The sequence below is a fragment of the Aptenodytes patagonicus genome, chromosome 7 (genome assembly GCF_965638725.1).
Source record: "Aptenodytes patagonicus chromosome 7, bAptPat1.pri.cur, whole genome shotgun sequence".
Classification (NCBI taxonomy): Eukaryota; Metazoa; Chordata; class Aves; order Sphenisciformes; family Spheniscidae; genus Aptenodytes; species Aptenodytes patagonicus.
Genome location: NC_134955.1, coordinates 22677928 through 22694422, shown reverse-complemented (window position 1 = coordinate 22694422; position 16495 = coordinate 22677928). Strand labels below are relative to the sequence as shown.

Genomic DNA, 16495 nt, shown 5'->3' with positions numbered 1-16495 from the left:
TTCTATTGTTTCCTAAGTAGCTAGATTGCAACTAATACCAGTATGCCTATATATAATTATGCAGTCCACACCTCTTGTGTAGATATTCCCTCGATGAGATCTCCCTGACCAAATTACATAATATTTACTATAAAAGTTTGCCTTCAACAGCATTTCCTTTCAGAGTGCAATCTTAGTTCTTAATGACTGTAGGACTGTTAGTAGAATAACACTGTTTTAGTTAAGCAGAAAAGGCTCCAGGATTACACAGGATTACTAGCTAAACACGAGTCAATACGGACACCGCTGCAAAAAAGGAAGGGTGAGAGAAGCATAGCGTATTTCATTTGGGAAATGCTCCATTAAATACTCAAGAAGTATTTCACTCTATAAAGTCCTGATGAGGCTTCAGATAGAATATTTAATCCAGTTTAGAGCACCATACTTCCAAGACAAATCGTTAAAGAGAGCTTGAAGGATTATAACAGAACAAAAGAGAATTTTGAAAGCAATCCTTTGGAGGTTGAAGAACTCGAGCTTTTTCAAACTTGCAAAAGATAATACCTTGGAGAGATATGTTAAGAGTCTTCCAGTACATAAATGATTGTGTTAAATGGAACAGTTATCAGCTGCAATTTGTGGCCACTGCATCAAGAGAATAAGACAGTTTACTTTTGTACAATGATTTACTTTTGATGACTGAGAAAATATTTTTTCTAAATGCAAATACAGAATGGTGTTATAGCATGTGAAGAGTCTCTGTCAGCAAATGGTCTAGGTAAATTTGAGCTGCTGTCAGTATAGGAGGCTGCAGTAGTCAATGACTTGTCCTTTTCTAACCTACTTATCTATATATAGCTCCTTGACTCTGCACCTTACACTGCCAAATTCCACCCCTTTTTACCCATTCTGATCACACTCTGATCTTCTGTATTCTCTTCCAGGTTTTTGCAGTTAACTAATTATAATAATATAGTCAATACCCACCCTTTTTAGAATTACAAATATATCTAAGTGCTAAGACCAAAAACTGCAATATCTTCCAGGGAAATTTTACTAGCAATACTATGGTCACAACAAAATTTAATAACTACAGCCTTCAGAAACAGCATAAGATTTCTGTGGAAAGCCAGCCCCCCCAATTTTTAATTCTTCTTCCCACTTTCTACGTAAACTTAAATTGATTGTGAAGTGTTTGTATTAAACACAGTGAAACAATGGAACAAAGCAAACATCAAGGAACAAAGCAAACATCAAGGAACCAGACATTTAAATTTCATGCCTATTTCATTTTTCAGACAATAGTATCTCTTCATAAATCCTTTTCAATTTTGACTGAATGCCATTAAGCTTTAAATAGTCTCATTATTAACAAGCGCATGTATATAAAGCAACAGTTGCAGGGCAGCACCCGATACACTGTTTAGTATGGAACTACAACAGTCAGCTCTTTTAAAGTCCAACAGTTCCATGGAGTTGTTAAGATAAGCATTCATGCTTATGATGAAAGTCATGCATTCATGCATGAGTGAAGTAGTGGTTATCATCTCCACAAAGGGATTTAGAGTACTGAGTAGAGTTAGAAAAGTTTCAGAGTTCTTATAGTTATTTATTGATCAAAAGACATGATCACATGGAGCTAAAATGGATAGAAAACAACTTTTTTTCCAGAAGAGGTATGGATTAGTTGAAATCTTAATTTAAGCTTCAAGAAATCATTGCTTTGTGCTTACACAACTTTGCATACTAAAACTAGAAATACTTTAACTTCATTTCACCCTAAACACAGTGGAATTCTTATTATTTCTTCCTGCATTTCAGACGCATTGCAGTCTACAAAATACTTCTAATCTGATATTTGACGCCTATATGTTAGGAAGGGAAAAGATTCTATAGCTTAAAAGGAATCTCACATTTAATTTTGAAATAATATTTTCCAATTATCAACAGGTTCTGAAAAACTGTTTTAAGAAAACACTAACAAAATTGTTACACAGATTATGAGCTAATAACCCTTTAAACAAATCATGCAAAACAAAAATAACCGTTTTAAGAGTATCACCCTTCATATTACCAGTTTAAAATGGTAAAAATATTTCTACCACAGAACATAAAGGATCTCAGTGAAGAGAAGAAAAGTCAAAGAAGTGTCTCCCTAGTTCATGTTAATGAGCATCCAGTTAATGAAAACCTATATAGTAAATTCAATTTTATTTATAGCTCCATAAAAATTACTTTTGTCAATTAAAGTTTCAAATTAAAGGCTGGATCTCTCAGTCAGGTCTTACTGCTGATGCAAGAGGGGTTTCTTTTTCTGTTCTGTTTCGGGGGGGGGGGGGGGGGGGGGGAGAGGGGAGGGGGGGAGGTGTCTCCCCTTCTTCCTATCACAAAAAGGATTTTGTTCAATACAGCTTTTCACTGGGGTCTTGGATCTGTTCTCCTAGTGGAGAATTCTGTAACTGCAGCATCTTCACTCTAAACCACCACCTCTGTTCAGCCAAGAATTTTCCCTTTCAAGTTCATTCCACTCATTTTGTTACATTTTACTTCTCAATCTCTACATTTTTCCCACTCTCTTCTCTCCCAACATACCTCTCTAAACTAGTTTTTGAGGCAATATGCTAAACAACAGTCTGAAGAGAAGTTTTATCATCCTACTCAGAAAGGCAGAATCCCTACCAGTATTTTAGCCAATATGCCGTCATCACTTGATTCCATGGTAACCACCGCTTTGTCTGTTTCAATTTCACACAATGCATCTCCAGCATTCACTGTTTCACCTGCAAAATATAACAGAACTTAAGAATACTTAGCCTAAACTTCCCTTCAGATCTATTTAACCATGGAAGATAAATATTTATCCATATAATACAGCCATTTTACATTCTTTAATATATTCTATAGCTAGTTGATCCCCCATCTTTATTTATCATATTGTATGTTTCATTTCCAAATAAAACCACCAAGATTCAGAGACACAAACTGCTGCAGCAGAACATTAACATATTCCAAATACTTATGTTTACAGTAGGTTTTCCAAGAGGAAGTACACACACAATGACATTTATTTCCACATAATCATCACTCAGTAACACTGCCATGAATAAAATCCTGAGCCTTCCATATTCATTGCTAGCCATAAGTCAAAGCAAGCTATTTAAAACTGTAATTTTTTAAGACAATGGTCACAGGCAACATCTTTAACGAAGTATCACAGTTCTCTAGTTTGTATCTACACTATTAAAGATATTCAAATAAAAACCTCAGGAACTTTAATCTCTTTGGAAAGCATGTCTGCATGTCTTGTTTCCTCAATCTCCTATATAGTTGAAAAAAGTCTTTTAGAAACATACTTACCTTTGTGAAATAAAAATATGCACAAGTGTTAGAAATTGGTTTCGCTACATTACACAAATCTATGATTAATTTTGAAGTTTCCTCTGCTTTTGAAGAATATCTGTATCTGCTAGTGCATGATAAAGATGATATGCATCTGGATTCTTTCAACAGGTCAATACTGACTAGATGGCCAACATTAAAATTGAAATTACATTGAAAAACTTTGAGGTAGTTGAATGTTTTGGCCTCCAACAAAATATGATAACCTTTTCCTTACAGAGCGCTGAAAAATAGGGACAATACATACAAGCCTAACACATGACTACAGTTTTTATACGAAGTAAAATTTTAATATTTCCCCAGTACCAGAAATGCTGCAACAGTATTACCTGTCTAAGCATTTATTTAATTCCTGGTATCACTCTCTGTTGTACTTAAGCATCAGAATAAACCTAGTGCAGGTTACCACCTGTATTTAGGTAAGCAATAAACACTTTTTTTTTTTTTAATAATTATTTCCTGTTTCAGGACTACCTGAATTAGAAGGGGAAGATGAAGCGTTGTATGATCCCTGTGATCTCTGCAGTAGTAAACAATGGAAACATTCAAAGCTCACTTACATAGTTTTGTAAGTCATAAATGTTCCTATTATGGAACTTGGCAGGGGAATACACAAAGTAGCACCTGATCTTTTTAATTTAATAATCTAATTGCCGCACTGCACTTTGCAATAACTAGAGTATAAACAGCTTATAACAGGAAGTCAAAATTCCAAGCTCTATAGTGTTTTAAATCCATTTAAATCCAAATTCAAATAGCCCATATATCAGATCATTAGGTAAGCTCTTTATAGATGTTAAGAAATCAAATTGTTGGGCAAATTCTGTAATGTACAGAGCTAAGACAGTCAAGCAGAAAGGAGCTTAACCCTGTATCTTAATTATTCTCTTCTCCCAACCTGCAATCAGACTGTAAGTGCTCTGCACCATTAAAAAGAAATCTCAGTGCTAAGCAACATGCAGCAGTAACTCCAACAGTGCAAGCTAGCCAAAGCAAATACCGTCATCCATGTGTTTGTCACACATGATGTATCTCTTAACTTGGGTACGTGCGGTTGTTCGCAGAAAGCTAAGGATTCCCTTGCACAGGGAAAGCAAGAGGAAAAGTCTTCAGAGAACTGGGCAAACCACTTTTCCACTACTTTTTTTGTTTTCCTTTCACTGCAGCAGCCAAGAAGTGGTCATAACTTTGGAAGGCAATTGATTAAATGCAATTTTATGAAGATTATTTCATAGCAACATTCAAAAAACCTCATGTGTGTTTCAGTACCCAAGCGCAATAGAAAGGATCATAGTTATTTTCATTACAGACTGCAAAATTTGTGATAGCTCCTAATCGATGCCCGCTTTGATGTCAATTACAAATCAGCTTTCCCAATAAATAGGACTGGAAAGAACACTTCTGCAGAGCATATCTTGGCTCTTACGCCTTCTAATGAAAGAGCAGTATTTGCACCAGAAGTTGCCTGAATGGCAGCTCTCTGAGATTATATATAATGCCCTTGCAAAATCTTGAGTGGGGTTTGTTTGTTTTTTTTAAATTGATTCAGTTCTTATAGCTAGGCTGAATAATTAGGCTCCCTACTGAAGCGAGTTTCCCTCTAGGAGATCACATTGAATTGGCATTCAATACCCTACGTGCTCTGTTCAATTACTGACAGACAAGTATCCAAATCACAAGACACAAACTGCATTCCTTGATGTACTCTTTGCAAATCAAATCAAAGTTGACTGAGCATAGAGACTGAACTCCCTGGAGGTGATGTCTCAGAAGGCGGCAGAGTTACACTGCATGAGGAAACTGCTAGCACTGCTGCCTATTCTGTTTCCTGCCCACAATAACAAGAGGATTTCAGTCCCTTGGGCTGTCAATCTATCATCTTTCATCAGCATTAAATTCATACTTCATAAAGACAAGTTTTTAGAAACACAGTTTTATTTTTATGAGAACTTTATTACCCACAGGAATCAATATGAAACTGCATTAACAATGACAAGGAAATAGTAAAGCTGTCAATTAAATTCAGCATCTTTCCTTCTGCAGTACTGAAATCATCTGTCCATCCTGTGAAACCGTAAAATGAAAACATTTGATATTTACACAGAGCAGAAAAATTATCAAAATAGTATTTTACTGACCCCTGCTGGTTATACAGTGGGAAAAACATTTCATATACAATCACCTTTCTTCTGTCAATTGCTTTAAAATATTTATTTTCTTGGATATGAGATTATCAGACATTTATATTCAGTAATGCCACTACATTTAGATGGCCAACTCACTGGAGGATTATGTAGTTATAAGCATCCCTTGCAGACAGAAGGAGCATTAAATCACTTTGCTTTTTTCTTCAAAATTTATCTTCACTTTTTTTAATGTTGTCATTATGTTTATTTTCCAGACTGTCAGAGGAAAAAAAAAATCCATAGGAACTAATTATCGTCACAGATGTGCCAAATAAGACTATAATAATGTGCCAATAATACTATATTCAGTTTTGGTCTTATTTCTAAATAGAAAGTAGAGCAATAAAAACCCCTAAAATAGTTTTCTCTCAAAGTCCAACCATCAATTAAGATTTGATTTTAATTTAATTAAAATAGGTATGGAGTTTTTTCTTCCTTTTGTGTTTGGGTGGAAGGGTAGTGGAAAGACTGAGAAAAACCATCGTATAGCTGTTGCGTCCTAAGACCTTTTTATGAGAAAAACCAATTAATTCATGTTGTGGAGCAAACTGGAATCTACTTTAACTCCTATCATCCTCCCTTCTTTGCTTTCTCTTGCAATTTTGAATGCTATATTTATTGTAAAACAGACTACTGTGATTTTTAATGTCTTACAGTTATTGACAACTAATGAATAGAAAAAGGACTTTGGATCATTCCTTCCACTCTGCATAATCTTGGACTTGATACTTGACTAACTGAAGCTTCAAGTTTCAAGAACATTGGTGCAATTACTTTTTACAGACGTTGGCTGCCATATTGTTGTTCCTAGTAAATTCTGCAGAAATTCTTACTAGAAGTTTTACAAGCAAAAAGTCTTGTCCACTACTGGAACAACAAGTTGCCTTCCAGCCACCTCTCAAAATGTATTCAAAAATATATAAAAGCAAAGTACTCCAGTAACACAATGATGGGGGCTGTATCAACACTTAAGAGGATAAGCCAAAGGAAATGGCTTATCTAGGCAGAATAGTCAAAACACACATTTAGCTCACCAAATTGTGTCTGTCAAAGATAGTATGCTTTAAGAGATTTTCTTTTCTCCAAACGTGTTCATCCCTTTAGCAAATCTAAAAAAGCCTGAGAAGATATATTCCTACAGTCATCTAAAACTCTTCAATGCATCCTATACCAATGGACAACTGCTACCTGGGCTCCAAAACTACAGTCAAAATCCAGTTTTAATATTAAATTGGAGGGGAAAGGGTAGGACGAGAGGGGAGAAAGGTCTCCTGACAGAACAGAGACTGCCGATTCTTCTGCAGATCATTTTTCATTTACATACAACCTATGTGAAGACAAAACATACTCAGACTATTTATCTAGCTGCTCCAACATTTTAACAGAAGTACATTACTTTTCAGTTGTCAGAGCACAGAGAACCTAAGATAACTGAAGTTGTTAGGGCTTTTTTTGGAGGAGTAGTTTGGTTTTTGTTTTAGGTTTTGGGTTTTTTTTGAAAGAGATTCCCCATTTGGAATTTGGGTTATGAAAGTAATTTAAATTTTTCTATCAGCTTTAATTAGAGACTATAATTTAGATATTAAAAAAAGTAAGCCCTGAATAGCAACTATAAGAATACCATATCTTTCATGTTATTTCATAATGCAGCCAAACAATGAAACAGAGACCCTCCCCAAATTCAAAGGCTCTCAGATTTCCAAAGTTACTGATCAGCATGACAACACTGGGAATTAAAAACAACACACACACACTCTCACACCCTGGAACAGCCCAATGGAAATTTTTCAAAAATATGATCAATGCAACCTTTTGGAAGACAACTAAAGGAAAAATGTTTTAAGAACCAACAATTTCAAAGCAGGTATTGTTCAAGAAGACAACATCCATATACCAAACATTTTGCTTCAAAATACTAAGGTAGAACCAGAAAGAATGATCTTATTGTTACAGAATAGATTTATACAGCTGAAGAATTACAACAAATGTGGCCATAGAAAATGCTACCTTACCTTCCTTTTTTAACCATTTCACAATGTTTCCTTCTTCCATTGTAGGAGAAAGTGCAGGCATGAGAACTTTAATACCAGGCGTACCTGTAAAACAAGCACATGATTATCTAGACTAAATACTTCTTCAGTATAATTATTTTCTCAGTTAACTGCTTAACACAAATGAAACTAAAAGTGCATGAATCTGAAAGACAGCTGAACAAAAGATTCACTATGATGCACTTTTTAAGCTTACATACAAGCATGCACTCCCAAGAGCACCAAGGCAAAAAGGCACTAAGTATAGAACCTGTATGTTACGCAAAGAACAAGGGCCAACTTGAAGATGACTTTAAATAAAGCTGAAGCAGCATGAGTGATTCAATTAATTTTTAATGGAAACTTTCTCCACGACCAAGTCTTAGTGCGTTATTAAAAAAAATACAAACTAGTATATCAAGTACTCCTCATTTCAGCCTGACCTACTGAACAATCCTACAGTGGATGCAAGTGAGTGTTATATAATTTTTGTCCAACAGAAATGTAAACAGAAAAAAAATCTACAGCTTGCTCAGAGCTCCATCTACACACAAGTCATCATGTGTAGAATTAAAAAGCAGCTATAAAATACAAACATACATTAGAAAAAAAAAAAGCAGCTAGCACGAAGCTGTGATTTCTTTTTTTTTTTTATTCCCCCCTCACCCCCAAAATACCATAAATTTCAAAGCTGACCCAGCTAACACCCCCTGCCTCTTGTGTATCATGGGCATATGTACTAAACCGAACCACATTTCCATTTTTGGGGGCTTTCTGCACATGGCCCTGCATATGCTTAGTTCTGCCCTTGTCAGGGTCTCTGAGCAAAACCTTGGCTAAAATACTGTGCCACAGCCGCTCATTTACTCCAAGACACAAGTGAATGAGATGAGTCTTAAAGACTTGTCCTCTCATTTCCTGCTTGCTTGGCAGCAAAGGACGTCTGAACATAAGACTTGTCAGATATAAGCAAGCCCAGAGGAGAGAACACACACAGAGACACATGCACGCACACTATCTCAGTCCTCAATAGAGGCCAAAACTGCTGCAATCATGAGAAACTGGGTGAAAGGTATTGATATGTTCCCTGCTGATGAACCATGATCTACTACAGAGGATAGTATAACTCCACCCACAAATTCCTCAGTGGTATGTACCATAGTTTTTCTTCCCAGCCATGCAGTATGTCAGCAGTATGATTATGAATGTATGATACCAGTCAGGCTGGCATCTTCTCTTCTGTCTCAGAGTACTTATCCATCCTCAGGCTTCTAGTCATGGCCATGCAAGTGTGAGGACAGAGTGGGGTGTAAATGTGCAGAACATATCTAAGCCAATTGTTAGAATCGTTTCTGACTCTTAACCAAAGGCTAGATACTTGTATCTTGATTATGACTTCTGTCTTAATGCTGAACTGCAATATTAAGAGCATGCCAAGGCAAAGCATGTAATCCCATTCCCCAAAAGTTCAAACATTAAAAAAAAAGAAATGGGAATTCAGAGTCCTGAATTCCTGGACTGGAAGTTTCATTGGTCTTGCCAAAATCCACCACAAACACTACATCCTCCTTTCTCCTCTCGTCCTCCTCTTTGCCACAGGCTGTGGAATTTTTTCCAGATGACAGATTAAAGCATATCTTTTAAATTAATAAAAATTAAATTTAAATTAATAAAGCCCCCCTAGTACTCCAGACACTGATGATCCCCCTCTTTCACTGATAAACTTTTCCAATGTTTATTTATCCTTTCTGCTAGGAAACTATATCTACTTTGCAGACTGAAATTGCCTAATTTCAAGTTTCAGTGATTGGATCTTACGTCTTTGTTAAAAAGCTTGAAAGATTTCTCATTAGAGATCCTTCTCATGGGTAAGTGTCTATATACAGAGACCAAGTAAATTCTTAGCCTTTTCTCTTCTTTGACAAGCCAAATAAAAAGATCTGAAAAGTGCAATGTATTCAAGCAACACAACACCACAACCTCTCTGGCTCTGCAACACCATGTACTAGACACAGCTAGCTAGCAGATTACTTCAGTCTGCCAATTGACTGAATCTGCTTAGTAAACCCATTAGCAGAGAGAAGTGGCACTGCACAGCAGCAAGCTGCATGCCATGCAAATGGGATTCTTCTGAGGACAGGGCTCATTATACAGCACATTCCTTGGTTTCGCGGCAAGCTACATCTCTTGTCATTTGATCCAGTATACCAAAGTAGTATTCTGACATAGAGCTTGTAATACAAGAGATACTATCTTTCTGAACTTTTAAGGATAGTTATGAGGCCAAATAAATATATCTTTTTAGATACTATTTTGTAACAGTAGTTTTCCAGCACCTGACTGATTTTTGAGGCTCTTTCTTGAACTATTGTATCTGAATCTGTATTCAGTTAGAGAACAGAAATAGACACATAGAAAGTACATTGTATACAATGGCAAGAATCAATTCTGCTTCATATTCCTTTTTCTCTAATACCCAGCGCTAAGGCTTATTATGATTCAATAGAAAATAACACCACATTTCCCCCAGTTGCTGTATTGCTTGGAGTAAGCAGGAACAGCTTTAAAAACTTAATCCTTTTTTTTTCCCCCCTCATTATCCAGAAGAAAAAGGGTAAGGAAAAAACCTAGAATTATGAGCTGAAAAGCACGTGTCACCTGGGGTGAGAATGCTTCTCATCCTTATTTCCAAGTCCTAAGAGTTACCATGGTTAAGATCCCAGAGAAGACAAAGAAGAAGTGAAACTTCAATTAATACACAACGATTTAAGGGAATTAAAAGTGTCCACCCATGTTCTGTAATTCACTAATGTTAATACATTCAATAAACATGACCTCGTCTTTCTCATTGCTACAGGATTATGAAAGAATAAATCATTACACTTGTAAAAGAAAGTAGGTATTCAACCATAAATATTTCAGAGGTTAGGTAAAGGTATTACATAGTTTTTTCCCATTATTTCTATTTCCATTATTATTTAATCGCTCTTTGCACACCTCTCTAGTGGATAAACCTCAAGGCAGGGACTGGGGGAGCAAAGTCCTTCCCACTGTAAGAGATGATCAGCTTCAAGACCACCTGAGGAACCTGAACATACATAAGTCTATGGGACACAACAAGATGCATCCCAGAGTCCTGAGGGAATTGGCTGATGTAGTTGCCAAGCCACTCTCCATGATATTTGAAAAGTCATGGCAGTCAGGTGAAGTCCCTGGTGACTGGGAAAAGGGAAACATTGCACCCGTTTTTTAAAAAGGTACTGCTGACCTGTAAGCCTCACGTCTGTGCCTGGGAAGATCATGGAACACATCCTCCTAGAAGCTATGCTAAGGCACATGGAGGACAGGGAGGTGATTTGAGACAGCCAGCATGGCTTCACCAAGGGAAAGTCTTGCCTGACCAACCCAGTGGCCTTCTGTGATGGAGTGACTACATCAGTGGACAAGGGAAGAGCTATGGATGTCATCTATCTGGACTTCTGTAAGGCCTTTGACACGGTCCCCCACAACATCCTTCTCTCTAAATTGGGGAGATACGGATTTGACGGATGGACTGTTCGGTGAATGAGGAATTGGTTGGACGGTCACACCCAGAGGGTAGTAGTCAACGTCTCAATGTCCAGATGGAGATCAGTGATGAGTGGCGTCCCGCAGGGGTCTGTATTTGGACCAGTACTGTTTAGTATCTTCATGAATGACACAGACAGTGGGATCAAGTGCTCCCTCAGCAAGCTTGCAGATGACACCAAGCTGAGTGGTGTGGTCGACATGCCATTCAGATGGAGCTGGACAAGCTTGAGAATGGACCCATGTGAACCTCATGAGGTTCAACAAGGCCAAGTGCAAGGTCCTGCACCTGGGTCGGGGCAACCTCTGGTATCAATACAGGCTGGGGGATGAAAGGATTAAGAGCAGCCCTGCCGAGAAGGACTTGGCAGCACTGGTGGATGAAAAGCTGTCCATGAGCCAGCAATGTGCGCTCGCAGCCCAGAAGGCCAATCGTATCCTGGGCTGCATCAAAGGAAGCGTGGCCAGCAGGTCAAGGGAGGTGATTCTCCCCCTCTGCTCCGCTCTGGTGAGACCCCACCTGGAGTACTGTGTCCAGCTCTGGAGCCCTCAGCATAAGACAGACATGGACCTGTTGGAGCAGGTCCAGAGGAGGGTCACAAAAATGATCAGAGGGATGGAACACCTCTCCTATGAAGAAAGGCTGAGAGAGTTGGCGTTGTTCAGCCTAGAGAAGAGAAGGCTTCGGCGAGACCTTATTGCAGCCTTTCAGTACTTAAAGGGGGCTTATAAAAAAGATGGTGGCAAACTTTTTAGCAGGGCCTATTGCAATAGGACAGGGAGTAATGGTTTTAAACTAAAAGAAGGTAGACTTAGACTAGAAATAAGGAAGAAATTTTTTACGCTGAGAGCGGTGAAACACTGGAGCAGGTTGCCCAGAGAGGTGGTAGTTGCCCCAACCCTGGAAACGTTCAAGGTCAGGTTGGATGGGGCTCTGAGCAACCTGATCTAGTTGAAGATGTCTCTGCTTATCGCAGGGGGGTTTGGACTAGATGTCCTTTAGAGGTCCCTTCCAACCCAAACTATTCTACGATTCCATGCAACCTTAAGAGGCGTCCCTACTCAAGGGGGGATCCTGTCATGCAGCCCACTGCTGTGCAGAAGAGCTCAAAGGGCTCTTGGGCTGCTCACTATTTATAGGGGTAAGATGATTGACTCAGTCATATCTGCATACTGATAACTGTGGTTAGGTGGGTGTATTTCTCACAAGAGCCCTTGGTTACTGTGTTGTTATCTGGCTCCCGAATCCACTTCGAATGGACAGCTATCACTATCAGCATCCATTAACAACCGCCCCGGTAGTTATTCCTTGAGCAGGGTTACAGGAGATAAAGATCAGGCTGGGCAGGGGAGCACACTGTCACACAAGCTCACCAACCTCTCCATTCATTTAATACTCATGCATAGAGTTGCATATATTCAGAGAAGTTCAGCAACAGATACGCAAGAACAATGTCTCCTTTCAAACCTATTTTAGTCACTTTTCATTTAATGACCATACACATCCAAAAAACAGGCTTAAATGTGTCTCTAAAAAAAAGCAATTCCCTTCACCAAGTAATATTTTCCCTCATTAAATTAAAAAAAACATGCTAATAAAAGGAGTTGTTGCATTCATGTAGGTTAGTTGCATTATATAGGCAGTCCTTACAAGCACTCTGTGAAGTAACTAGCTAATCCTAACTAGCAATAGGACGAGAGGAAACAGCCTCAAGTTGCACCAGGGGAGGTTTAGATTGGACATGAGGAAAAATTTATTTACTGAAAGAATGGTTAAACATTGGAACAGGCTGCCCAGGGACGTGGTTGAGTCACCATCCCTGGAAGTATTTAAAAGACATGTAGATGAGGCGCTTAGGGACATGGTTTAGTGGCATGGTGGTATTGGGTTGGCAGTTGCACGCGATGATCTTAGAGTTCTTTTCCAACCTTAATGATTCTATGATTCAAAGACACAGTTCATCGGCATAATAGAATTTAGAACCATGAGCATATGAAAGTTCTGAACTCCCAGTCACCATCTATTAATTTTACTATCAACAGTAACTGTGTTATTACATATCAACTATCTGAATAAAAAAGGAGGAAGACTTAAAAAAAAAACTTCACATAAACAGTAGCTGCTATTTTAAAGAAAACCCTCTGTGTATCTGAGAGAATTTGTTCTTGGTGACACATTTTAAGAATTAAGCTGAGTCTGGGCATGACATTTCTGCCTCCTTCCTTCTCCATGAAGAGATTCAATGCTTATTTAGGCTGTGTATCAAACAGACTGAAGAGCAGAGCTTTAAGAGAAGAGCAGACTGGTAGACTTCTCTAATATCCTATTAACTACAATCTGAGAATCCCATTGACTGTGAATTTTGTACTTAAGCTTATTCAGCATAACACAGGTTCATTGCTTCTTTTTGACCTCCTTTGACATGGAAACAGCTACAGCATTGTCAAACCAAAAAACCTGCAATGAACTGAAGACAAATGCTTTAATGTGCTCCACTGGAGAGATATTTCATAACTTAAGCCATACTCTGTAGTCAGTAGGGAATTGAAAGATTTACTCCAACCTGACATCAATGATAAGATTAAGAAACATTAAAAACAAAGAAAAGTTGACAGACCTCCAACATAAAGGTTCATTCTATTTTTCTTCCTTCCTTGTAACCAACAAACTAGGAATTCAATTCTGAATTAATCGTTTTGACTACGCAAAGCAGCTTTCTCCCTCCCCTACCACCACCACAGAGAGGGACAGAAACACATAGAGAAGCAAAAAACTAAAGTGACACAACAAAACTAGATCCACATGAACCAATGCTTCAAATATTGGCATTTTCAGAAACAGAAAAGTGGAGAAATAAAACTAATACTAAAATAAAACTGACTCACTCTTTGTTCCTAGTTTGAGAATTTAAAGGTGAATTTGCCGAAAGAGCTGTGTTTTACCAGAGAAGGTATGGCTTTTCTCTTTGTTTTCATTTTAGAGACTACAATAAACATTTAAGAAAAATGGTGTCACAGATATGCACCACCTTGAAAAGCAGTAAGGAATACTGAGGGTTCAAAGAAACAAGTCAATGAGGAAAGCCTGAACAAGTTTAAGGTGTGATATATCCACCTTAATACATAAAAGCTTACTGTAAGGAAGAAAAAAATTTCACTGATTTCCATATGCAAAATTAATAATTTAACTCCAGCTATATATTAAATAAGCCTTTCTCACCATAAAGATATAAAGTACTATAATAGATTGCCTGGAAGGACTGTAAACAAGAGGTCTTTAAGGAGTTAGACAATAACACTAATGTAGACATAGCTAATCCTGCATTGGACAAAAAGACAAACATTTTATGAAGGAAGCAATTTTTCTCTAATAAAATTTGAAAAATAAATAACATTTGTTTCAAGAACAGGGATGGCCTTCCCTATATCATACACAGCATGTTTTGCAGAGGAAGAGATTTTCATACTGCAAAGCAGCAAAGACAACCGGTGCTGGAAAGAAGGGTATACTGAGATCTAAGACACAATGATTAACAAGTCTCTAAATTACTACTGAGTTTTATTGTAAAATGCATGTAGTTTTATTTCACAAGGTTAGCAAAAGCTCACTTCTTTATAAGTGCACTTAACAAACAAAGAGTTCAGGTATTTTATGCTCAGTATCACACCAGGACCTAATAAAAATGCACCTGATTATTGTCTAAATGTTTTAGAAGTTGTAACTAACAGATCAAGTAGGGAAAGAAAAGATCACATTTCACGTGGGTATCCAAAACCCTTCCCACATCTCTTAGAGGAAAATATGGAAGGTAAGTAGAAGATCTGCCTGGTAATTCTGTAACAACAAACTCCTGAGAAGAGAAAGAGTATCTTGAAAGGCCATAACTTCATAGGTTGACTTCTATGTAGCAATGTATGCTAGACATGCAATTAATAAAGTCAAACTCCATTTCTCCATTTAAAAAAAAAAAAATTACATAAAATATAGCTTCCATGCCCTTCTCCAGCTACTTGAAACATTACTTGTAGAATAAACAGATGACAGAAAGGTGGTGGAATCTCCAAACATTGCGGGGGGGGGACAACACCCAAAATCAAAAACTCTTTCAGTACTTAACTATACTTACACCTAGAAAACACTCAACTATTTTCAACTGTAAGCACTTTTTTCCTTATCCATAACAGATTATTTACATATTTGAAGGCCTAATCTCCCATCAATCTGTTTTCCTCTCTAGACTCCAGTTCCTTCAGTTTTTTCTCAGTGATCACATTTTCTAGACCTTTAATAATTCTCACACCTCTCCAAATTCTCTCCTATCAGCCCATACCCTTCCTGATGTACTTCCAGTACTTCAAGACCAAACCAAACAGCACCCTACCAAACTAACCCATCTCCATAGCCTCTCATCCACTTCCCAATCGGTCATTGCTACTCAGTCTCTCCTGCTCAGTACACCAAATGCCCTGCCACTCTACACACCCACCTGGTAACACCAGGCACTCACACCTCCCCACCACCTTGCGTAGCCTTTACTTCTCCCCCAGCACCACCAACCCTCATCCCTAACTTAACGCCGCAGCTCCTCCACACACGCTTGCAGCAGGCCAACAGCACAGGCACCCGACTAACAACGAAGGGTGCAGGATCCTTCCATCGAGTGATGGGCTCATCACTCACCCTGTAGCTCTCGGGTCCCGTGCAGACGCCTCCAGCCTCCTCGAGCGGGGAAAGACACGCCAGCGCCCAAAACTGGCCGCCTCCCCAGCAGCAGCCTCGTCACCCTCTTGCCGCCGCAGCTCAGCCACAAGGAAGCTGCCATCTTGCTTCTCCTCGCCTCCCTGCGCTCCCCAGCGCCGGGGCTGTCCTTCTCACTGCCTGAGCAGAAAAAAAAGCGGCACGCGCCCCATCCAGCGGCCAAGCCGCCTCAGCGCCGAGGAGCGGCTTCACCAACGCCCCCTGCCCTGCCGCTGGCCACCTGCCTGCACCTGACACAGCAGCAAGCCCTGCCGCAGCACCAGCCGTGGCCACTCAGCCACTCGCCTGCTCGGGCCTGCCTGCCCCTATCACCCCCGGTACGAGCAAATGCCTACCATCGATACACTTTTACCTTTCTCAGCCGTGCCTGCCTCTCCGCCCCCAGCGTGCGCCCACATCTCCTCTCCCGCTACTCGCCCTTTCCTGCCCTCCCGACCTGGCGGGGGGGGTGGGGGGAGAGAAAGGGGGATGGTCTCTTCATCCCACCCTGGCCAGTCCGCATTCTCCCCGGGGCAGGGCCCGCGCCGCCCACCAGGGTATTGCTCGGTCTACCCTCCAGGGGTAGACAAGCGCTC

The 16495-nt window shown here is 39.2% G+C and overlaps 1 protein-coding gene across 2 annotated transcripts in view; it reads right to left on the bottom strand.

The window, feature by feature from the left end:
• PDHX (pyruvate dehydrogenase complex component X) overlaps positions 1–16441 on the bottom strand; it is a 59743-nt gene extending 43302 nt beyond the window's left edge. The window contains exons 1-3 of one of the 2 annotated variants that reach the window (XM_076344336.1): positions 16273–16441; positions 7577–7660; positions 2659–2759 (exon numbers count right to left, since the gene is read on the bottom strand). In XM_076344336.1, the coding sequence (XP_076200451.1) occupies positions 2659–2759; positions 7577–7660; positions 16273–16318 (231 nt within the window). In that variant the 5' untranslated portion in view covers positions 16319–16441. Of the gene's footprint in view, positions 1–2658; positions 2760–7576; positions 7661–15842; positions 16076–16272 lie in introns of those variants that run through there. The other variant, XM_076344335.1, reaches the window with a different exon arrangement.
• Positions 16442–16495: the final 54 nt, after the last annotated feature.